The sequence below is a fragment of the Hippoglossus stenolepis genome, chromosome 10 (genome assembly GCF_022539355.2).
Source record: "Hippoglossus stenolepis isolate QCI-W04-F060 chromosome 10, HSTE1.2, whole genome shotgun sequence".
Classification (NCBI taxonomy): Eukaryota; Metazoa; Chordata; class Actinopteri; order Pleuronectiformes; family Pleuronectidae; genus Hippoglossus; species Hippoglossus stenolepis.
The window spans coordinates 23,842,616-23,868,453 of record NC_061492.1 but is presented as its reverse complement, the minus strand read 5'-3'; the positions used below and the strand labels follow the sequence as shown (position 1 = coordinate 23,868,453).

The 25,838-nt window shown below is 41.4% G+C and overlaps 1 protein-coding gene across 1 annotated transcript in view; it reads left to right on the top strand.

Annotated features, from left to right (window-relative positions):
* Nucleotides 1-665: 665 nt before the first annotated feature.
* The window catches only part of gabra2a (gamma-aminobutyric acid type A receptor subunit alpha2a), a 42,055-nt gene continuing 16,882 nt past the window's right edge, over nt 666-25,838 (top strand). The window contains exons 1-7 of the mRNA XM_035167145.2: nt 666-931; nt 1,121-1,197; nt 3,003-3,115; nt 9,653-9,720; nt 21,017-21,237; nt 21,551-21,633; nt 22,040-22,183. Coding sequence (XP_035023036.1) covers nt 1,130-1,197; nt 3,003-3,115; nt 9,653-9,720; nt 21,017-21,237; nt 21,551-21,633; nt 22,040-22,183 — 697 coding nt within the window. The 5' untranslated portion in view covers nt 666-931; nt 1,121-1,129. The remainder of the gene's footprint in view (nt 932-1,120; nt 1,198-3,002; nt 3,116-9,652; nt 9,721-21,016; nt 21,238-21,550; nt 21,634-22,039; nt 22,184-25,838) is intronic.

Below are 25,838 nucleotides of genomic sequence, written 5' to 3'. Positions count from 1 at the left end.
CCAGCAGGGTGTGAGTGACGAATGATAGAGAAACTGCTGCACATAGATACTGTAAAATTGTGTGAATGGCAAAACTGTACTGTAAAGAGCTTTGAGTGTTCATCAAGAGTAGAAAAGTGCTTTATAAATGGAGACCATTTTACCATTTAATGGCCAAACTCAGAAAGGAAAACTGATTAGTGCAAATGAAAAACTGAACGAAAATTAAATGAGAAACGCTAATGAAAGCCTATAGTCAATAATCCCACTTCATTGTGTGTAACCATTGTAGTTTCATCACATTTCTGAATGATAGTAATTTTGGTTTGCAGATCATGCTGACTTGTTTTTTTGTAATGAGTGGCTGGTTTACATTATAACAAACATCCAAGGTGAAGCCCAAAGTTCTTTTTCTGTCTCCAGAAGCTCAAAACAATTACATTAGTCTAATAGTCACATAAGGAACCGAGTTAACATTTAATGGAATATTATCATCAGGAACAGTGTGTGCATGTTCACTGAAATGAATCCATTCAGGTCCCTTCATCAGCTATTAGCATCCATTTGTGTCATTCCACGTGCTTTTATGCAACTTGCACGCGGTTTAAAGTCGTCACGCGCAGTCGTGCGCACAGATGAACACCTCGTTGTGAGGGACTGAAAGGGGTCCGTGCCCACAGAGCACTCAGTGCCTCAGTGTGCCTCCGTGTGCCTCAGTGACAGAGCTGCTCTCAGGTCACAGTGTGCTTCAGCTGAGGGGGGGACTCTCTTGGAGGAGTTAGAATGGACGGACAGTGACCACACTCCTCTCTCTCTCTCTCTCTCTCTCTCTCTCCCTGGCTCTCTCTCTCTCTGGGAAACCCTTCTTCTCTCTTTTCCCTGCTCGTCTCCGCGGTGTCCTGACGTAGTCCAGTCTCTCTTGGCAACCTCGGGGACACCTGTCGCGTCTCAGGTAGGAGGGATGTGGCTGTGGCGCATCAATTGGATGCACTGTGCCAAACCAAGGGTTGTGCATGGAGACAGCGTTGGATGAAGTGAACTCCGGTGTGAAGCGTCTGGACCAGTGGGATGTTTGTCTCCTGTGTGGCTCCACTGAACTGTCACAGCTGAAATGTGCTCTGCTCTCCCGTCCTGTTTGCAGGCATCAGCAATGAGAGGACGATGGAGCTCCTACTCCATGTCTGTGCTGCTCTCTCTGATCGTGCTGTGGCAGACCCGGTGAGTTGTGTGTCAGTGCTGTGCGTCTTAACGGAGAAATGGATCAAACTCGCTCCGCTCCGCCACACGCACGGAGCGGGCGCACAAAGGCAGCAGGCGCGACTCTCTGACTTCTCCTCGGGTTAAAGGCTGTTTGACGGAGGGTCTAGTCGAGCGGAGGTGGTGGATCCCTGCAAACAAAGCCCCACTGACATGAGTGAACCGTGTTTACATGCGGATTCATAATAACACGCTCCTTTTGAAATGATGGCTCCGTGCACTCCAACTCCAGGCGGAAAGCGCAATGCCAGACCCCATGGATAAATATACCAATTTAATGATTGTTTGCATATCAGCGAAACCTGACATGTAACACATTGTTATCTGTCGTATTTTACATTTCAAAATGACGTTCTTATCAATATCTATATAGGGAAAAATGACTTTAGCAATTGACTCCTTGTTACCCATCACGATGCACTTAATTGAATTAATGAGATTGTGGGAGTAACAGTCGAACAGTTTCTGAAAGTTAAAATCCTCATCCATGTGTGTGAACATGAGTATAATTATGCCTCCATGAAAATCATTCATTTTGTCGGACAGAAAACATGTCAAATATCCTATGAAATATCTCGCCCAGGTTATTTATTCATCTAAAAAGAGAGTAAAAAACGAAGGAGATTTATAAGTCCATATCTTCCCATACCGTCTCCTCTCATCTGCTGCAGTGCAACACACCTCTTTTTATGACCCATTAGATTAATACGTATGTTATAAATTGTTAAAGCGGAAAAAATCTGTAACACACTGGCCTTTTAAGAAGTAAAATCTCTGTGTGCATTAAACTGTCACATTGCATCTTTTAACACAGAAAAACAAGGAGGCTATTTTATGCCAGTTCAAATATTGTAAATGTATATATGTATTAAACTATATTAAATGTGTTCATCCGTTGACTGTTTAACTCGTTTATGAATTTAATGAACAATTAAAGATTTACTGTCACTTAAATATTAATTCCTCATAGGCCAAGTAGGCGAACACAGAAAGGAGTATTACACTTCCATTAGAGGAATGCTATGCAGCACTTACTGACCTCTGCACCAATGGAAGGCGCCAAGTATCTAAGCTCGATGTAAAGGAGCAGTAGTTCTACTCCTAAGGCGAAAACTAATGTTGGCCATTTGTATTTGCACTCTCATTCCTTTTGGTCCAGTGCTTGTGACCATAGGTTAGGATTGGAACATAGATCTGCAGGGAAATTGAAAGCTTTGCATTACTTAGGCAATACTAACATTACTGGTTAACAGATATTCATTTTGGTGGTGATGATCTTCAGGTCACCTCCGAAAAAAACTCACCAACTTTTGAAATGCATTCTACAAATTATACTTAAAGTTAAAATTGTATATGAAGTGCAAACAATTTGAAACTACGAAGAAAATAAACAATAACTTACAAAACAACTGTATTTAACAGCAGTAGAGCAGATAAGAACACAACTAAATCATACAATGTGCATGCTACTCTATTTGCTGATATATGACTCTCCAGGTAGGCATGGTCCAAACTGTTTGTTCATCAATCAAGACCAGGCATGTCAATCAAACCACGCCCCCTAAACTTCCCTTGCTTTTTATCTAATGACATCACAATGAGTGATGGACAATGGTTGGACTTATTATTTCAAGAATATGCTTCTTTTTTAAATTAATTTTGGTGATCATGTGCTTTCACCTATAGTTCTCTGTAGTGCTTGGATCTATTCTTGTAAATGTAGAGTTATTTATTTTCTTCTTGCTTTCTGTTTGTGTTTTATTTAGGTCAAGAGCAGATTCCAATTCAACACGTAAAACCATCGACATCACAACCTTCACCAAGATCCTGGACAGTCTGCTGGATGGATATGACAACAGATTGAGACCAGGCCTGGGAGGTAAGACAGGGGAGACGTACACATATATGTATGTGCACCAGTAGATGAAGGTGACACAGATTGACATACATTGATAATTATTCCCTGACTGAGTCTGCACCTGTAGTTTGTAACTCGGACTGTGTAATATATCTGAAGTCACCAAGCGTAAACTGACATAACACTAATGACATCATCATCAGAGTTAGTTTATCCAACTGGATCAAGAGTTAAAGCCATGAATGTGTCTGAACGCTCCATGGAACAAATTGAGGTGTTTTTCTAACACCTTTGTAAGTAGAACAAATCGAAGCAAAGGTATTTTATGATGTAAATTTTAAGTTTATAACAAAATTAAAATGTAAAGTGGAAGCCTGTGTGCCCCAATGTGTTGACTGCATTTCCAGGCACACGATGGAGGCAATATTGATTATTTTCATTATTGCCTCCATAGTGTGCCTGGAAATGCAGATTGTTTTGAAAGTGCATCATTGCTTTATTAAATGACAGAAAATATGTGCATTGGATTTGAGAGTTGTGGTGCTTTCACACCTCATCTAATTGCAAATCAATTACATGATGTAAAAAATGACAAAAAGATAGATACAGGACAAAAAGTAGAGGAATATTCAGTTTGAACTGCATCTGACTGTCTGACCACGGTAAAGTCCCCACACTTAAGTGCTGATGTGCGTGTGGGTTACCATGGTAACAAACAGATTTTTTATTTAGTATACAACTTTAAACTGTACATCACGTATACAAATCACCTCCTGAACAGTTCACACACAGCAGAAGGATATTTCTAAATAGATGAGACATAAATTCATGCTAAAACTGTGAGCTGCTTGGTTGCTTTCAGACCACAATTGACGTGTTCAGAGACTGTTCTTTGGTGCACACCAGCAGATTTTATCTCAGCAATCGAAAGAACCAATGAAACCAGGCAAACACACCCGAGTTTGTAAGGTGTCGACGCACCGAAAAGCTACATAGTAAAAAAAGTGTTGATAAACATATAGATCTTTCAACTTTTGTATCAGTGCAACTAGAGACACCTCAAGTGCCTTTTTTTAGAGCCAAGACAACGTGGCTTCACCGTGTTACCAGGTGAGCTAGCGGGTGCCCTACATGAGGAGGCAGCTGCCACAGGTTTGATTCCGATCCAGCCATTTGCTGTGTATCTTACAGCCTTCTTTCCCCATTTTACACTGGAACTGTCCTGTCAGTAAATGCAAACTGTCCTAAAAATGAAAAAGAGAACACTGAATATTAATTTACAATAATAAACTATAAATAATACAGCTCAATAGTCAGGTAGGAGGGTTTTTTTTAAGCACAATTTCTGTTTTCAATAAGTAAATAAGTCACTTCCACTCTTCCATTTCTATCAAAGACTGTTAAGCTTCTATGAGTGAAACTTGAATAAAAAGCCTTCCAGGAAAAGTTGGGGGCATTTTAATTTGAAAGATGTTGCACAGGAAACTTTGAGTTTGCCTCAAGCAGCTTAACACTAGTAAAGTAGAATTAACTGAATTAATTTGTGAATCACGACAGTCTGTTACAGAGAGAGAGAGTATGACATGAGTAATGAAAGGCTGTGGACAAGCACCACTTGCACTTGTCAGTACAACAGACATGTGCCAGTACAGCTGGTAAACATGAAGGAAGTGCATCGACAGCAAATACAGGATCAGATAAAACAACAGGACAACCTCTTACTTAACCTCTACAACAGGAGTCCTCCATACAGGCCTCTCTGTAATAGAATTAAATTACAAACACACACTCAGCACCCACTTTATTAGCTTCACTTCCACAGTTTAATGTAATTTGATGCAACATGACATTTATTGTCATGCCTGTAACGCTCAGGTTCTGTTGACACTAAAGGTGTCAGTTAAATGTGAGAGCTCTCGATTCATAGTGATGGTGCTGCACTTGACTGCATTATATTCAGAGGTGTCCTCCTCAGATACAAAGTGAATTCCTGACAAAGCCTGCAAAAGCTGAGCATTATTTTATTATCATTATTACATGTACATATATTGAGATTATTTCATCATAGTATCTTTGTAAGGGAGAATCAATGGCAGAGCTGATGTATTGTACTGCGTTTGATTGTGGTATTTAAAGATGTACCAAGTATCCAAAGACCTGGTGTTCATTATATTGGTTGTATTATTGATAGTTCACTTACTTAACAGCATAAACCCTTCATGTGTCCCGTTACACAAACACACCAGGTCTGGGTTGTGAAAAACGAAGAACCTGTATTTAGATTCAGTGACGACAGGAACCAAATCAGCAACATTCTTTCTCAGTCACTTAGAAATTAAAACTGGGGCTTGACAGGACGACTGGCTTCCTCTGATGATGACTCAGTAAAAGTATAAAAACTTGCTGATGACACTAAAGTGGTTGCAGGACAAGTGTCTAAATGTGATGAGTCGACAAATAGGAGGGAGATGTCCAACGGTGTTAGTCGGTGTAGAGATCATAACCTCCCGCTTAACGTTAGGGAAACTAAAGAGATGAGGATGTGTGTGAGGAGGGGTAAAGGTGGGACGTCACCTAATGGAAGTGTCGGGAAAGCAGTTGGAAACATGAACGAGTTTAAATGTCTTCACAGTATAATCTCTGCAGACCTTAAATGGAAAAGCAGTGTTCTCAATGAAAGTCAGACTCAATTAGTTCGTTGTTGCAAAATGCATTCTCTATGTTTTACTCCCCTCTGCATGTATTGTTTATGAACTACAGACAAGTGAAGAATTAAAAAAACCCTGAAGAGAGAGACAGGAATATTCCTCATAAGCTGCTTTCAGACATGCACTGAACCTGAGATCCTCCAGAGCTTCTCTGCAGGGGTTGCATATGTGAACGTAAATGTCTGAGTGAGAGCCTCCAGAGTCTCCGCAGGAACTCTTTCTAACATGCCACAGATGCAAAAATGCAAAAATGCAAAAAACTAAAACAATACAAATTTCTCCGGATGAAAAAGTGGTGCCATACACGTCGATGGAGATGTCGAGAGTTTGCAGTGACAAGAGCCGACACTGGTGACGATGTGCTGGAAACAAAAACACGTGATCCCCACAGCAGATGACCTGAACGTTCCAGAGGATTTGTTGCTCTTGTGAATGCGTCTGAGTGGAGTATCTCCCACTGCGTTGCTCAGGTGTGGAAGGCAAACTGGAGTTACTCCAGAGGTCAAGTCTGGAAACGGCTGACCTGAAGCATGGCATGGCCAGAAAGTGAGGAGCTGAAGTTATGGGGACCATCTCAAAAGTGCTTGCTAATGGATCAAAGAGGCCTTTAAATAATGTTGTCAAATGCTTTCACATTTTTCCAACTAAATTCACAATCCTCACATTACACACATAATCATATGCATCAAAAAGTTGTGCAGTGTGGCGTCGTTATCTATTACAGCCTGTATTTTGTCATAGAGGCTTCAGCCCAACTTTACATTCACCTTCATTTAAGTTTGAGATTTTTAAGGTTAAGGTTTAATGTACTGTAGTTTGGTGCATGCAACAAGCTAGTACATATTTACTGATTTGTTACCTGTCTCAGCTTGGACCAGCTGATGTCAAGTCCTCTTGGTTGGGCCTGATGTCACCACCACCAAAAGTGAATAATCCAAAAAGACAGATCCCGTCCCTTCCAGCTCTCTTACACTTCAGTCAGGCCTCGCTTGTCCATTTCTGAACCGTGTCAGTGCAACAGAATGCATTGACAGCAGCTTGACACACTTGCACAACATCTAATTAACATTCTAAACACATGCTCAAATCCTTCAAAATGCATGTTACATGTTAGAGCTAATAGAGGAGGTGGCTGGGGAGGTGGAGCTAATCACATTTCTGAAAGCAGGCAGATGAGTAGCAGCGATTTCAGTTGTGAGAGACAGGACATAGATTCAATGATTGGAGGGCAAATGGAATGTTGTGTAATCAGTGTATTTGGCCTTTCTTAGAAAATTTGCATAGATTTACAAAACCTACTAAATGTCTCTTTTCGTTTTGGATTAGAATTATTTTAGAACAAAGGACAAGATGTTAAATTTCCCTACAGATATGAAGGTCTTCTGCACACTTTAGGTTACCAACTACCAGTAGATGATTAAGGATCCAATAAGTGTGTTGTCTCTCTTTTGAGTGTCAAGTTAATTTGTGTGTCTGTGGAAAATCCTGTGTGGTTGTGTGGGTATCAACAGCCTTGAGGGTTGCTCTCAGCTTAATATTTTGTTGAGAGTGGGAGTAGGATTATGGGTTGAGTTCAAACTACAGCTCAATGACATGGAGGAGAACTGAGAAAAAACCCTACTGTGTTAGTTGTAGAGTAAATGATCCCAGACACTGTGAGGCCGACAGATTACTGCAACATACCTCCACACACAGGAATCACTCAGAGCTTGGTTTGTAGTGCTCCTCGACAGTCTGATGAAATGTGGCACCTCGCTCTGCGTTCATATTTCAGTGACATTAAGAACAGAGTCATGAACATAATGAAGCTGAGTGAATGCGAAGTTAGCCTCTTCCACCGTGCAGCTTCAGATACCGATGTTTGATTTATGGATGAACAAAGAAGAGATTGGAGAATGGAGAGAAGTGCAATTTTCTCTGTGACTGAGCCATTAAAGGGATGTTTGTACTACTCATATGATCACAAAATGGCCTTCGAGCATTAGCGTGTGATCTGCTCACACATACGTGAATTCAAAGCGAATATCGCAGGTCAAAGTTCACCAAAGTTGAACTCCTTGCGAAGTTACACTGTGATTTGCAAAGCCAGTATTTTAATCACCTCCTCGCTCTCACAGATTGAAGTGAACGCAAGGCGAAGGTTCACCTCTGAAATATTTTGTGTATGTGTAACCGAGTCCTAAACCAGCTATAATCAATATATATATATATTTTTATAGTGTATCATCTGGACTTGTTTGAAAGGCTGAAAATTATCCCTCAATGCTTTAAGTTTCTCTCAGCTGCAGAGATTAGTTTTTTTCTCCTTTCAGCTCAGTACTTTGGTTCACTGTCAGAGCTCTTATCTTATCTATTACATTTTCTCTGGCAGCAGTAACTTTAAACTCACTGTGCATTTCACAGGTCCTCACGGGTCCAAACTGTTGGATCCATGCAGGGCTAACATGCACAATTAAAAAAAGGGATGACCTGAGAGGGGCTCAGTGCAGCCCCACGTACACCTGAGGATAGATAGAGTGTAGCTGCCGAGAGCAGACCCTGATCTGGAGAGAGCACCATCACTGGCAGAAGTTCAATTCACAGTTCGGAAAGAGATAATATAGGCTAATAATATCAAAGGAGCTAATGGACTCACTGAAACTATTTCCAGAAATAATTCATTTATATGTTTTAAAGACTGATTTAAATGTGCGTCTTATTTTCACCTGCAACAACAATAAATCAGTCAACTACAGAGATAGGAGAAATCATTTCAACCGACTAATTCCACAAATATCTGTCCATCTGTTTCAGGGTGTGTAAATGAATGAACACATTCTTTAGTAACAGACCTGTTAAGCTGAGGTGCTCTTCAGAGGGAATGAAACAGTCCTTTGTCCGTGCTGCGGTGGAGTTTTTAAAGAACATTGTCATAAATCACTGTGCTCCAGAACCTGACCCCCACCGGACCATCCAGAATGGAGTTAATTCTTCGTCAGCCCTTTTTTCTCTTTCCCCCCTTTATGGATTCTTGACTTATTTTCTGGTTCACCCTCTGCTGCTGTAGGTGTTCGCCTGCCCCCCAATCTCCCCCTACTCCCCTGACACCTTCGGGGGGGGGGGTTCTTTTTCCATCTCCCCAGCAGGTACACACCCCTAAACTGGGATGGACCTTGGCCAAACTGCTAAGAAACAAAATTTAAGAAGGAAATGAGAAGAAAAAATTGAGATTCAGTCAAATGGAGAGTGAATATTGGTCTGAAAGTAGATTTATCAGGTGGTTGTCGAAAAATGGCGCCGCTAACTTGCTAACTTTTTACCATGGTAATTGTTTAAGATCATAATATGTCATTGTTGGGTTCACTGCCTATTTAGGTGTGAAATAATGTCCAGCAACATTATGAATGGCTTGTGTTTCATCTAAACAGCTTCTTTAAAAAATCCAAATGCTGGTTCTCAAACACACAGTGCTGGTCTGCCATTCAATACAGTTGGAGAAGGTTGTCTGTGTTTCTGAAGGAGATGATATCACCTTGGGTTTGGACTTGAAATAAATACCATAAAAGTTGTGCTGCAAGCTGAGGAGATTGGGTCAAATGAAAGATACTCTTGTGGTGTTTTTGACGCTTGATTCATCTTGAGCACTAAATGTCAGGATGTGTCCGTCTCTGCCTCTTTAATTTGGACAAATTACTCCTTACTCTTGTTGAGGGTTAAGGACAGAGGATGTCACACCTTGTTAAGCCCTTTGAGACAAATTGTGATTTGTGAATATGGGCTAAATAAATATAATTTAAAAACATGTCATAAAAGTTAGTTTCTGTCATGTACTATGTTTTTCAACACTAAATGTCATCCTTTGTCCTCACAGACCGCGTAACTGAAGTGAAGACTGACATCTATGTGACCAGCTTTGGTCCAGTGTCTGACACAGATATGGTAAGTCTCAAACACATCACTTCATCCTCCAGGACCACACACACACACACACACACACACACACACACACACACACACACACACACTGTAAATGGCCTCAAACCCTTGAAAGCCTCAACTGCAAACAAATAGGTTTCAAACACACATGATTTGATTTTGTTACTGTGAACTCTTTTGGCTGCAATAATCATTTCGTAAAAATCTGACAGCTCTATTATGAACCGGTTGATGGCCTGATTTTAGTGTCATGAATCAATTTACTGACACTGTTGCTTCCACACGCAATGTCATCAAACTCTTGTAAAACTCTTCTTAGGTCAGTGCGAGACTCTCATGAGACTTGTAAAGTCATTAACAAAGGCATCATGTCTGACAACTTCTAAAATACAAGGATTGTAAGAGATTTTGATTTTATAAAAAGCAGAAAAGGGTGGATAAAGGTCTGGTCATATGTGCGTTCAGTAGAACACCTCACTCACCTGGTGAGTGTCAGCGCTGTACTGGTAGACCGCTGGATTGCAGGCTGGTTGTTGGAAAACCAGCAGCTGGTGTTGACCAGATCACAGACTGGAGACCTGTCGGCAGGACCAATGTTTTGAACTATAAATGGTCATATAGGGAAAAACTAGGCTAGTTTTTATCCACTCCTTGTTGGAGTTTGAAACAAGTCCTCATTTTGATTTGATTTCTGATCTGCAAGCCTCCTTCTCATCGGCTCCTATTTGCCTCATTACAGCTACTACATTAAGCTGTTATGTAATGCACACTCAACACTTTGGAACATTCATTATAGGGCTGCTGTCTGAGACAGTGTATGTTTCATCTGGGTATACCTCATAAAGAAAATGATGCCTGTATGCAGGAAATAGCAATAACCAATATTCAGGCTAATTGGAAATCTTGTTCATTCCATTGAGACCTCTGTTGGTTTGTGTATCGTTATTAACTCATTCAATGTCTATTAGCACAAAAGGCAATCACAGCTCTATCAAAGCAATACAGAACATGACATGCCTACAGTTACTATACAACTGAAGTAAATTAAATAATCATAATACTAATCCTAAAATAAGAACATTATAACTGTCACTGTGGTCAAGTCTCAGAAGAGTTACAGTGCAAGGACAGCAAAACACCAGGTTTTTGTCCAGTGTGCCTCTAAGCTGGCAGGGTCCTTCATGAAAAGGTGTCCCTGCTGGGCCAGTTCACATGTTATTACACATGCAGCAGATAATGTGTCATGAGCAGAGTATTATCCTTGTCGTGTTGCTATTGGAAACCCACCCCCAAGGGGCATGGGTCAGATTGTGTTATTAAAAGTGTGATCTGATCATCCACTCCCATCTCCAATATGGAGCAACATATTAATGATCATTATCACACATTGGCTGTCCATCGTAAGTCACGTTCTGACATGATGCTAAGCACAGAATTTGATGTAGCATTAAGATAGCACATATTGTAGTCCTGTATGTTGCATTATGATTGTAATATTGTTACACTCATACAACCAAGCCTGACACCCGCACACGGTCAGCTGGGGTTTCTTTCTAGTTCAGACAAACCTAGTAACCCAACAATAAAAACAGTGCTAAGAGAAATAGATACTAATTGTCAGATCTATTTAGTCTGAAGTCTATGTGGGCAAAGACTGTCACATCATGATACATTGTAATGTTAGCTTGTATTAATGCCGATAATTCCAAATAAGCAACCAAATGACCACCAGCTAACTGACTTATCTGTAAATGGAGGATTTTATTTTTATTTTCTTTTACCCTTTTTGTCTATTTTGGAATTGTTCAACAACTGACATCCAATTGACTTCAACCTCGTTGCTGCCCGACTTTGCCAGTAGGTCACTAACACTGCAGATGGACTCACAGTACAATCACCTGAATGTACAAATGAGCCAAGAACAGAGGAGAGGTCTCAGTCCTTATACCCACAGGCCCCCTCCCATGGGTATCTAAAGGTATTTATTACCCTCCTGGTTTCTCATCAGTGTGGGACACATCCTGCCTTCACGTCTCTGTGGAAGACCCTGGTGTGAGATCATGCTGTACCACACGCACAAATTACAAAATTTCCATTACATCCCCGAACTGACAATTCAAGGCAGAAGCAAACAAAAGTGCACAGACAATTCATCCACATACAAAGACAAGATTAATGCCGACTAATCTAAAGAAATGTACAAAATACAAAAATCAAATATATCAAATTCCAAATATTCCTAATCGAGGATGAATAAGCTTAAAGTGAATGATTCACATAGTAAACGGCATCCCTTGCACTGTCTCACATTGATTCTGAAATAAAGTTTTCTCTGTTTCTTTTCATACAGGCAATCACACATTCCTTATGGCAGCAACTGAAAGTCTTCATGGCACACATGCATAGTTTTACGTTTCTTAGGTTTAGGATTTACTCTGATTCTTTTTGTTCCTTTATTCAGTGTATGCAGTTTAAGGTAAAGGGTTGAATTATTATTGGTATTTAAATAACCTTCCACAGGATATAACACCGCCCCAATCAGGTCCACCTCTATAGTACACTATATAACACCTGCATCAAACAAGTTCTGGTCCCATCTTTTTCTGTAGCATGTTTTTTGCAGTTAATAAAAGAATGAACATAGAAGATGTGTATTCAACATCTCTTCCCCTCCTCATGGACTTCGACCTCCATGACCAGTGCAAATCGGTCCTTTGATCAGGGGCATGCTGGTCACTCCAGAGTGAGTGCAAGATGAATCCATGACTCGCTAAAGTTTGGGAGAGCAGTGGTGGATCCTCCTGTTTCGGTCGCGGGAAAACACAAAGTGCACACATGGTTCTACGTGAGTGTGCAGAAGAGGCCTTCACCGGGGTGGATGCAATCTCTCACCACTCATAACCCCAAGGCCCCTCCTCTACACCTTCTCCTTCTAATACCTTGCCTCATACTTCGTATCCAGGAAAAACTATTGTCATTGATTTTGGCGGCCCCAGAGCTCACATCATGGTGCCCCACCGGGAGCCAGCTGTGGTGGAACATGCCTTTGGAGCTCCCATGGTGCAGAGACACAGGTCGACAATTCAATCAAGCATTTTCCTGTGAACCCAAACCCTCGGCCCCTGAACAGCTGTGTTAGGAGAACCTAGGTTTACGCCCCGCAGTTATACACAGTATCCAGGGCATAAGGCTCCATCCACGACAGACTCTTGTACATCAAAATGCTCTGCTTTTTTTGGCACGGTGTGTGGAGAGCAGTACATATCCTAAATCATATATCTCATATGCTAACGCTCCTCCAACTGTTGAGAGAAATCCTGCTCTGTCTATGGTCAAAACGTACGCCGCTGCCCTCTCAACCTGCCATAAGAGCTTTAACCTCAGCTAAAAGATTAGGTGATTTATGTGCACTGTCTCCCCATCTTACCTTGTTATCAGAGATGACGGGGGCACAGCAACTTTGAGCCTCCATGCCTAAAATTATAACCTCCTTCTTCAGATCCAGAGTGATTTCCTTGGAGGGGTTTTCTTTCCTCCCCCTCACAGTAACGAGATGAAGGCAGCGTCTCATCGCCTCTGCCCGGTGCGCGCACTGTCTCATTATGTGGGCGCGCACAGCAGCCATCAGACAGGCCCAGCAGCTGTTTGTGCATTACAGAACGTTCTCAGGGAAAGCCTCTGACTAAACATTGGCTGTCTCCCTGGTTGTGAGAAGCCATCACTCAAGCATATGTTGCAGCAGAGAAGGACCTCTCCCATGATCACGTCGCAAGAGCCATATCCCCCTCCACGGCTCTTTTTCAATGGAATGGCAGTAAAGGATATAGGCAGCAGCTTCCCTGTCTCCTCTTATCTGTTTTCTCTTATAGTTTCCCGTAACTCACAGAGTGTTTAATGTGCTTAATACATAGTAACACTCTGTTGGCTTGTGGCCTTTTATCCACTCACTTCCATGTGTGGAGCTCCATGTGTGCACAGTGGCACATGTTACATCTCTACTGACCTATTTGTACGAGCCTCTGGACTATCTCACTGTGTAACAAGCATCCCTCTGCCCTCCCAACATAAGCTTGTATGAGAATTGGCTTGTTGGTTAAATGTAGCTCTAACAATAGCACGGTTATGGGTTTGATCCCCATTGTGGCCCAACATGAGTTTCTTTACAACATCAGGGTCGATTTGCCTCTCAGCCTGTGTTGCTCTTTCTCTTTCCACACCAAGAGGCGTGTAATGGGATTGAAAGGGGTTATCACCTGATTAATCAGCCAGTGCTCAGTACAAGGGAGGGAAATGGCCCCATTCTTCTTCTTATCAGTTGTGAACCACTCAGCTGCTCGTGAACTATGATGCGCCTACACACTTGTGTATTTAAAGATTCTGGGGATACAGTACGTGACCAGTATTTCCTCACATAGCAGCAGCTGACACTAAAATGCCAGTGTATTTAATTAAATAAATCAGTTTTAAGATAAAATGTTTGACTTCAGTATTTGCTACTTTTTGCAGTCCAAGGTTTTCAGCCTACATCGACAGAAAAGCTGATGCTAAAATTAAAATACCAATGTAAAACTGCTGTGCTTCCTGGTGTGATTAAGATAATATTTTATGCTGCTGTTACAGGGCAAAATATAGAATTTCAGAAATTGACCCAACATGCAGAGGAGGAAGTGGCTGCCACAGTCGCAGCCAGAAGAGAAGCCTTGCCACTGGTCAGTAACAAATAGTGTTGGGTGGTAATACGGTAATACAGTCTTCTGGAGTATTTTAAATTAACAAGACTTTTCGATTTGGAAAATCTGCTCCACAATGTGAATATCTTCAGCCTGGCAATTGGATGTATATGTAATAGTATTAATATTAATATTCATCAAAGTGTAGATAGGACTAGAGCGCTATATAAATACAGACCATTTACCATAGTCAGTGTTTTCATGAAACTGAATTGGATTTAATTCCTCTTCTGCTGATATGTTGTTGTCATGACGGAGATTAGCATCCTCAACACCTGTGAATGTCTGTGTCAGTCCAGCAGACAGACAGGCAGAAAGACAGTCAGTCATTTCTGGTATTAGATGGTAGATGCCGACATCACTCAACAATCTCCAGTGTATCAGAAAGTTGAGTGACAAAACACAAGCAGTCAAAGCTGAACACTCTCTACCTGGTGTCTCTAGCCGCCATAAACCTGACATGCAGATACATCTTTTAAGTGCAGCTATCATGGCCATCTGTGTTGACTCCATCCTGTGGCGCCGCTACGACCAGTCCTACCATTGAGGTGACAGAAGCAGGAAGTGACGTTTTAATTGTGCTGCGGAGATCACCTGATTTTCTTGACAACACACAGACACTTATCACCACAAACTCTCTTGACATCTTCTACAGTTTCTTCTACATGTGTGACACCACGTTTTCAATGAGAGATACATTGAAAACAACAGAAGCACCACCAACCCCCCCACTAGCTGGCGGTGACTCCAGCGGGGGATCCACCGCTGTGTTCTCACATTGGATTCTCCTGACTTTTTGTGGTCTTTATACTTGGTGGCCAGACGGAGAAAGTCTGCAGATAATCTGGAAGCTCTCACTCGGGACATTTGCGTTCAAACATCCACCCCCCCCTGGAGAATCCAGAGTTCAGCGCAGGTCTAAAAGCAGATGACACAGCCAGCAACAACCTACAGGACACATGCCATGGGCAGGCTGTGTGGCTGCTTTTACCTGTTAGCATGAAAACCAGCAGGTTCCTAAACCATCATGCGTAGCTGAGGTGAGCAGCGTGGCCCAGGCCTGCGAGCAGAGGGACTGCGAGCGGTTCAGCTGTTGCGCGAGTATGTTACTCTGCGTCCATTTCCATCATCCTTTTCTGTTTCCTATACAGTTTGTTTTTATTATGAGGAAATTTAGAAACAAATTTGAATTAAAAAAAGTTAAAAGAAAAAGATCTTTCTTGACTCATGCATCACTCACCAGATGTAGAATCTGGGTATAAGCCTGCCATTTGCCATGAGTCTCAGGTGACAGTCTCTTACCCTTCTGCCTCCAGCCTGTTTGTGAACAAATCCCCTTAACGGAGACAATAAGAGCTGGATCTAAACTGCAATACACACTGAAAGGGCAAAGTTTGGATTTTGTTCAGTTATATTCTCAGTGTACATATTTTACAGTTATTTGTGGTGTTATCTTTGTGAGGAATTAGCCACTATATGACTGTGATCACATCCCCTCATGCAAATATTCCACTAAATATTGGGAAATCTAGGGAAACTTTCTTTGCATCTCTGACCTCAGATGATTCTTATTGGTTTTTAAAAAATCCAAAACAAGCCAGAGCATTTTTAAGAACGTGTACCAAAGACACTATTCTAGTGCAACAGAACATTTGTAACATTCTATTTATACAGACCTGATAAAAATCAAATTTAAAAGTCAACGGTCAAATACTGATTTTTTAAAACCATATTAAAGTGGTCTCCATTAAATACTGACACACTGACAGCAACACTCCTCAATGAACTGTTACAGCTCATGAAAATGCACATTATACTGTATGTCACACACACATACACACTCAGCTTCCTGCTTTAAAAGCTTTGCTAGGTTTTTCCATCACGATCCCAGTCGTTAACCCCCCCCACACACACCTGGCTCTTCTCAAATATTAAAGTGGCACAGGAGCAAGGGCCTGTGGGATGGAAGTGGCCGTGATTGAGACAGCACCTTCTTGAAGAAAGAAAAAAGAGAGTAGGTCTCATGTTTAATTCATAACATGTCTCCATCAAACTTGCTGCAGATAATTTCCCTCCACCACTGTGTCTGCCTTTGCTCTGCCTTTGATAGCTCTACTGTCATACATCCACACATCCCCCACACAGGAACACACACGTGCACAGACATGCGCACACATAAACTCACGCCTTCTCTTCCTGATTGATTAGACGGCCCCCTGCTGCTTTTCTGCCGTGTTGTTTGTGAAGGTTTCTCATTGCTGGATTATTATGTCCTGTCTGGCCTGTCTTCTCTTCTCACTCCTTCTCTTCCTGATTGATTAGACGACCCCTGCTGCTCCTCTGCCTTGTTGTTTGTGAAGGTTTCTCATTGCTGGTTTACAGAAAGGTCCTGTACGTTCTTCTCACACAAATAATGCAAAAGCAAAAACAGGGTGAGATGCTTCAGGATCCTAAAACACCTGTTTTTTGACACAATTTTGTATGTAGAATCCACAATCCCACAGATGAAAACACTCTCAAATCCTCTATTTTTAATACATCTGGTGAAGTTAAACTTGCATTAATAGCAATTTAATGTGATATCTTCTCAACAAATGAGAGTGACCAAATGGGAGAGGAATTTATGATAGGTAAGGGGAATCTCATTGTATTTTAAAAATGTATCCATTATAGTCCGTTATCCATAAAGCACAAGGTTGTTCATTTTGGCTTTACAAGAGCTATAATTTAATCCTTTTTTGGAGAGGGTATTCACGCTCTGTTGGTATTGAAGCATCTGTGTGCTTCATCTTCATTACTTTGTATAGATGTTCCTAATAATGGGGTTCAAGTCAGGGCTTTGAATGGGCCCATTCAAGGACGTCCAGAGACTTTCCCCAAAGCAGCATGCTCAGGGTCATCATCATGCTGAAAGGTGAAAAATCACTCTGATTTCAAGGTTTTAGATACTTGAAGATCTTTCTTTTCAGTTTGACAAAGCTCCATCTTGAAGACTACAAGTACCCAGCTGCCCTCGATTCAACTTTTCTTGGAACCATGACCTGGATGATTGAGGATCCTCACAACAGGGATGGTTTTAGCCACATGCCAGCACTGTTTACTGCACAGTGTTGGGGTTCTACCCAAAGGATTCAGTTTTATCACATGAGACCAGATCATATTTTTCTTCCTGCTCTCAGAGTCCTGTTGACAAACTACAGGCCATTTGCCTGAAGTCCATCATTCCAGCAGGTTCTTCCATCTCTGCAGAGGATGGCTGAGGCTAAACGGCTTTTGGCAACAAGGAAGAGTGTTGGTTCCAAACGTCCTCCCTTTATCAATCATTATGGACACTGTGCTCATGAGACACTCAAATCTCCGCACTTGTCCTGATCTGTACCTTGCCATAACATTTTATTGGTCGTCAGTGTTCCTTAAACTCTATCGCCTGGCTTTTTATTGGTCGTCAGTGTTCCTTAAACTCTGTGGCCTGGCTTTTTATTGGTCGTCAGTGTTCCTTAAACTCTGGCTTGACATTTTATTGGTCTACAGCAGTTGTCACCAACCAGTCGATTGCGATCAACCGGTCGATCTTGCAGTCTTCACTGTCGATCCCCGAACTCTCTGAACTCACTGGCTGCTGTAGCGCCGCAGATCAGCTGTGTCTCGTTTGTCTAATGTTCACACGGCAGAGTGTCCGCTACTGGCAGTGGAGCTGCTGGTTTATCTACTGCATTGCCTTCAAAACAAGTCGGTTTATGTACTAAACTAAACACCAGGACACTACGGTATGAAGGCGCGTATCTTCCGGTCTGTCGATAACAATCAAAGCCCCGCTAGAACAAATGAATGGATTCAGAAAGTGAAACGCTGGAGTGCTTTTACTTTGAAACGGGTTCGGGAAGTGTTGTTAATACGTTTGTGTCATAGACAGATAAACATTGTGTTTCTTAGAAGAATAAACAGAGAAAATGATCTTTCACCTGAGTTTTAATGTTTATCTGTTGAAATTAAGTCACAAACAAGCATTTTAAAATGTTAAAGGACCCATATCGTGTAAAATACATTTCTGGGCTCTTACTATCCTTAATTACTTGAAGGGGGTCAGTAGGTACCCTCAAAGTCACTCCGTGGACTTTTTCATTCAAATTACTAGACACATTGTAGAGTTAAGGTGAAGAGAAACAATGGCAACTGCTGGTTTCAAATGGAAAAAAATATATATAAGTAATAATAGGCTAATGGCACAGAGTATCTATGTTGTTGCTTTGTACAGTAACACAGACAACTAAAATGTTACCTTCGCCAGAAACCTGTATGGCATATTTAATATCTCATCTATGATTGGCATCTATTAGGCACGTGTTTTGAGCTGAGGTTACAGAGACTTGACCTATAAGGATGTTATAGACTGTTGAATAATTTAGTATTTCAGTCTGTTCATCTTTTGAATTTCTTTTTCTTGAGTAATTTTAGTCCCATTACTTTTGACTTCATGAATCCCATAAATTATCATTCTTAAAATCTCATTTCATCATCTTCAATCCTGACAAATTATTTCTAATAATGTATGCATTACCATGCTCCTACCAGTATAATTAAGGATTTATAATATCAGGGACTGGGTTATTGGTTGTGTGTGTGTGTGTCCCTAGAAAGAAGGGATATTTCAAACAGACATGCAGAGTTTATAAGATGACAAATGACAAAACAACTCCACGCAGTCCCTAGTGGAAATGTGGTTCACTGTGGAGTAATCAGAGAGACAAAGCGAGGGAGATGTTTCCACTCTGCTGGAGGGACTGAAGGCCTTAGTGAAATTGATGTAAATCATAGCTGACACTTGCCTGAGGGAACAGCTGGATCTGAGACCGACAGGACAGAACCTGGCCAGGTGTCACACTTGGCCAACCAAGATCAACCTCACTTCAAGGCCGAGGTCGCAACAGGATAGCAATGATTTGTCTGATTTGAAAACACAACACGCATATGCTTTCAAATAATTTACTGTTATTTTTATTTACAAAGGTATTACTCAAATACTATGTGTAAATACACAGCAAAATTCCAACCTAATACTGACATTATTTTGATTCTGCAGTTTATATAAGTTGCTATTAGAATATACCATTGATATTCTGGTTATGTTACCGAGCAGAGCCTGATAATGATGTCCATCAGTTGGTAATTGCCATATGACAAGTACAAAGCTTTAGGACTATCATTTCAATAGATTCATTCTAAACAGTTTACATAAAGGAGGAGCATTGTTGTGAAGTGTTCATTGTTAGAGTTTAAAATGTTTTTCAGTGTTAGATGTGTATCGGGTATTTAAAAACAAAAGGTATTTGCAGGACCAAACCAAATATGCAGGATTAGACATGTATAAGGGTTGTTTAGGAATGATTTGGTTGCACATTGTGCCTGCCCACCAATCAATAACACTAGCTAAGAAGCTCTCAGTGACTCCAGTGTTTATTGTACACGTAGCATGGTGTGTGTCGATAAAAACCTGAGTGAACCTCACATCAACCCATTTGACCAATCCAGGCACCACAGCAGTAACAGAAAATGGTGCATCATCATCACCGAGCCAGTACTCTATCGGGCTCAGGAGATAGGCCAGAAGGCCCGCGTGCTGAAGGTTCCTTGGGCAAGATACTGAACCCCAAATTGCCCCTGATGGCTCTTCTAGCAGTATGTGATTGCTGTGTAACAGAGAAATGGCCACACATAGATGCACTGCATCATGTGTAGAAGGTGTATGTGAATGGGTGAATGGCAAAACCACCTTCCAAGGTGACTCTGGAGTGAGTGGTGGTGTTTGTGAAAGCAGAGCATACCAACCACTGGATTGTATAGCAGATGCATGATTATAGCAATAAATTGATCGATATCTCTCTTCTGATTGTGAACTATTAGGAAAGCAACCTCTTGATCTGAATAAACAAGGCAATCACGTACCTGTCCTCCTCTGACATTACAATACAAAAGCCTCTTTTTGGCTCACTTATGTCTGTTAATCTCTCTTCATGATATAAAAGGACCAGTTACAGTTTAGACTAATAGTTCTGATTATCATGTATACCACTGTGAACTGTTTGTTACTCCAGAGAAGAATAATTCAAAAGTCAGGTTCAAATTGCTGGCAACACTAGTGTCACTTAGTATAATTAGATTAGTCCATCTTTCTATTATTTTGTATCTAGATAGGATTTTAACCTGACTCCATTTAGTATTGATATGAGAAGTATTATATGTTGAGATCAGATTGAGAAGTATCTAAAGAACTGACATCTGACTTTGTGTGTAAAGGCAGTGTTTATTCCTGTTGCATTCCTACCAGACCAAAGAGACAACATGCAATGAATCAATCAAGTGGCTGTCAAAATGAGAAGTTTTTCCATTTAGGTTTAATAATACCAGTGTCATGGTATTTTACATGATTTCTTACTGGTTGCCTGTGTTTCACTGACACCTGAAGGTTGTGAAATGAATTTGCTTCTCCTCAAGTCAACATAACCTCACACTGGTCTTTGGGTTCCTTCTCACACCACCTTCCCTGCTCTGTCTCCCTCTCTTTCTCTCAGGAGTACACTATAGATGTTTTCTTCCGTCAGAGATGGAAGGATGAGCGCCTTAAGTTTCATGGACCAATGAACATTCTCCCTCTCAACAACCTGATGGCCAGTAAGATCTGGACCCCTGACACTTTCTTCCACAATGGCAAGAAATCTGTTGCCCACAATATGACGATGCCCAACAAGCTGCTGAGAATCATGGAGGATGGAACCTTGCTCTACACTATGAGGTACCTGATTTCATTTATTTTAATAATTGTATTTTTTTCAAAGAGATAATAAGCACTTAAACACCTTTAAACCTGTTTATTTATAGAACCCTGTAATCAGCCACTCAAACAGAAGCAGTGCAATCCATAAAGTCCTGCAGATACAGCTTCAGTTGTTCACAACAAACATCGGCATCGGGAAAAACATGTCATACCTGTCATGCTAAATACATCATCTGTCTCCAAAAAACTTTAATCCTAAACCAGGCTTCCCTTACAGTAGGATAACTGTGATTTAGAGAAGACAATAATTTGTTTGTATTTTTATTGCCAGGCTCACGGTCCAAGCTGAGTGTCCTATGCACCTGGAAGACTTTCCCATGGACTCTCACTCGTGTCCTCTGAAGTTCGGCAGCTGTAAGTGTCATCAGATTAACATCATTCAACAGCACTGTACTTTCAACCACAACCTACATGTTGATGTTTGCAGTGTCCAACACAGACTGTATGAAGTGGGTGGGTACTGCTCATATTTTCCTGTACCTGGGACACAGTACCCAGATGTACCTTCTGTTGGTTCTTAACTCTCTTTGAAACAGGTCAAACACACACGCAGTGCTTGCATAGTGCTGAGGCCTACTGAAATATTTCCCTGTAAATAGTAACCAATGCACTATATTGGTTTGACACTATATTTTCAGACATACTAAAACATCTCCCTGTTTTAGCTTACTGAACTACTATCAACATGCAGCCAATGACTGAGTGTTGTCTAATGCTAGTAACATGCTAAGCTAACGTTTCCTTGCTCTCTCCCCATCAGATGCCTACACAAAGACAGAGGTTACGTACCTCTGGACTCGTAATGCCTCCCAGTCAGTGGATGTTGCAGCTGATGGATCCAGACTCAACCAGTATGATTTGGTGGGCCAGAGTGTGGGGAAGGAGACCATTAAATCCAGTACTGGTGAGCATCCTGCATTAGTTTCAAGAAGATAGACAGCGTGTTTGCTGACCTGAACCCATGCCAGGAATACAAAATTTCAGTATATCGTCACCAGTAAGACCTGCTCAATTTGTGAGTGGTAAGTTTGACAGATTGATGATTTATTTATTATTTTGATCACATTTTATATTATTAAAATAGATACATCCCAATCAGTTTCCAGACTTCTTGATAATATTGTGTCCAGATATTCACCGGTTTCCCTGAGACTGCTGATCTTTAATTATTTTCTACGCAGCGGAATTAGTCAGTTCTTGCCTCTGGCTGCTCCACCTCTCGCCCATTTGTTGCTGTTGTGAACAGAGAACCTCCTGCTGCGTTGTGCATGTGTGAAAAGCAAACTGCGGGTAAAATCTGTATCCGATTCTCCAGACTTTACGCAGAGGTCATGTCTGAAATCGGTAATGAAACTTTGACATATAAATATTCTAATCCAATGTATATTTGGATTTTATTTTTCAGCCTATGTAGTTCTTACTCTGCATACTTTGGACTCTCGTTAGCCATGTCCGTAAATATAACCTGGTTTCTTTAGTGTCCTCTAATATTTTCTATAATATCCATTCAGAGTTTGTCAGTGTCAGTGTTGATGGATGTCTGGGCAGGACTTAGACAGACCTTTGTGAACCTCACCATGAACAGGCCTTTTCAACCTACAGCAGCACTGTAGAGGTGTGGGTCACCTCCAAAACATCCCTGCATCACACACAAAACAACCGACTGTGCGTTTTTCACTGCTGCTGTCACATACAGTAAATGACTCAATCCAGTAAACCCTATTTTTATACCCCGCCCCAAGCAGTGTGTGTTTGAATGGAGCTCAGCAGCATGTTTATTACAGCAATCATTCCAGCCAACGGCCGATTCCTTGTATTAAAAATGCAGAGCCGGCCCTTCCTATACGTTCACAAAACACATTGCAAGCCCACATTAAGCAAGGCCACACTCCTCCTGAACAGCAGTCAGGTACATTTGCTCTCTGTAAGTTTGATGTCCGCAAATAAGAGTTATTTTAAGTTGATATACAGTGCATCTCTCTCTAGTGTTGCAAACCTACCTGTCTGTGTTGCTTTCCTCCCTGTGTGCCTTACAAAACTTACAGTAACATACAGCTATTTCTTATCGCTGATGCTATGGTTGGGAAACGTCAACTTAATTGTCATTTGAAGATGCATGAAGTGAAACCATGCCATCTAACTTTACTTGCAGACAAACGCATAAGCAGTTTCAGACATGACCGGTGGGTAAAGTCTGGAGAATTTAGTCAAGAGTTTTTCCCAGAGCTTTCAAACAACGCAGCAGGAGGTTCTCTGCACAGACGCGTTCACAACAACAACAAAAAGGGGTGGAGCAGCCGCGTGCAGCAGGCAGAGGAAGGAAGTGATGTATTAACTCTGCTGAGGAGATCATGTGATCATGTTTCCAGCACCCCGACACCGTCGTCAGCTCCTATCACCGCAAACTCTCTTGACATCTTTGTCGGTGTCGTCTATGTGTGTGACACCGCTTTTTCACCAGGAGATATTTGTTTTCTTTTATTATTTTTATTATTTTTTTTATTTTTGCGTCTGTCGCGTGTTAGAGGCATCATCAACCCCTACACTCGCTCGCAGTGAATCCAGTGGGGGATCCCCCACTGTCTTCTTAAATTGGATTCTCGTGGGCCAGGTCTGCAGAAATCGAGGCTCTCACTTGGACATTTGCGTTCACACATGCTCCTCCGGGGAAAATAGTTGAAAGCAGCAGAAACCTGTAATATTGATTGTGAGGGTCTAATGGAATTGATCAAGTGCACCCTGCCACCGAGAACAGTATGCGCTCAAATGAACATTGAACACATTTGCAAGCTGCAAGAGAAGCAGAAGCCAGTGACGTAAAGTTGGTCATTGGTTTCTGCAACTCAATCCCAAAAGAAACTAGAGCACAGCCAAAACAGATATTTTACACAGTGGGATATCATCAGTAAAATAAGCACATGATAGTTAGAATCATTTCATTTTGGGAATGGTCCAACACATGCAACAAGAACTGAAAGGCTCACATGCAGCCAGGTTTAGATACAATAGGTCTGGCAGATCTGGCTGGATTTGTTTACCAGCAACCTGCATGGTCATGCGACATGACCTGCACCACTGCACCAAATCCTCCTTCAGGCCCAACCCCAGGCCAGGTATAAAGAAGTGTGCTCAGTCCTAGTTTGAGGCATTTTTTTAGGAGACAAGGCCACATAAACCTCCTGAGCTTTTGGCTACCAGTAATTTTGCGCTGCATCATGAATGTCCACATGTTTTTAGGCCACTTTAAAGTTGTTCTCTCTGAAATATTTATCCACACCCTTCTCAAAAAATACTGGAAGTAGTTCCACTTACATCAAAACCCAGTGATTGTGCAGATAAAAAGGCCGCCGAGCCAGAGCAGGGACACAGTTGCATTAAGATCTAATTCCGTTCAAAGCAACACAGTCTCATGGTTAGTCTCATTCTCCATCTTCCTTACCTCAAGTTTACAATCAATTCCCTTCTCTTTTAGATCTAATCGACCGCTTCGATCAATGGCGCTTTCAACTTTGCAAAGCAAAACCTGACTCATACTTGGAAATAACCACACTTACCAGTTGATAACAATTCTTTCTCCTCCAGGGAGCAACAGATTCTATGCAACATGTTTCTGATTCTTGTCTTGCCTTCTGATGGAAACGACAGAGCTTTCCACATTGAGTTGCTTTGTTACTGCTTGTATAGTGAGACGTTCAGTGTGTAGTATTCAGGGGGATCTGTCAGCAAATGGTTTTCATAAGGTTTCTAAGGTTTTCATCAGTATATCATCTGGAACTCAGAATCATGTTCTCATGACCTCATAATGAGCCCTTTCTGTCTACATCAGGAGCGGGTCGTCCTCATCAGAGTCATGTTGTGTGGCCATGTTTCTACAGTAGCCCTGAAGGCCACTATAGGCTCCTCTACACACTTAGAAGTGAGGATGAGTCTTTGAAAATGGAACTTAGAGAGATGCTTTTAGAGGCAAGAGAAAATGGTTTGATCTCTGAAGGTGAATGAAGGTCCCTATATAATGAAAATCCATGGATGTCCTCTTTCTATATGCTACCCAAAATACAACAATGGACAGCCTCACTGAACCAGTATCAAAATACATAGACTTTTTTTTCTTTTTTTTAACCATCATTCCCTGCAGATGCCCAGGACACCACTGAAGTACTCAATAAAATTAAACAACTGGAAAATATATGGACAGACACATTTCTAGCCACTATGGATATTGAATCTTTAAATACAACCATAGAACACAGGGCCGAAAAGTTTTTTCAAGACTAAGTATTTAAACAGATTGTAGGATGTGTTGTGGGAGCTTGCTGCAGCCCTTCTAATGCAGGTTTATACCTGGGTAAATGGGCGGGAGACTTTGTATTTAACCTCAAAAGAAATGGTTTTCTTCTCACATTATCTGGTGGGGACAGTACATTGGTGATTGTTTTTGTCTGGGTCTGAAGGAGAACATCTAGATTTGCATGCATTTTTTGAATGGTATTAACCCCAACATCAAGTTTCCTCTCCGGGAACAGTTACCTCGGTCAGCAATTTAACCCTCACCTGCAGAG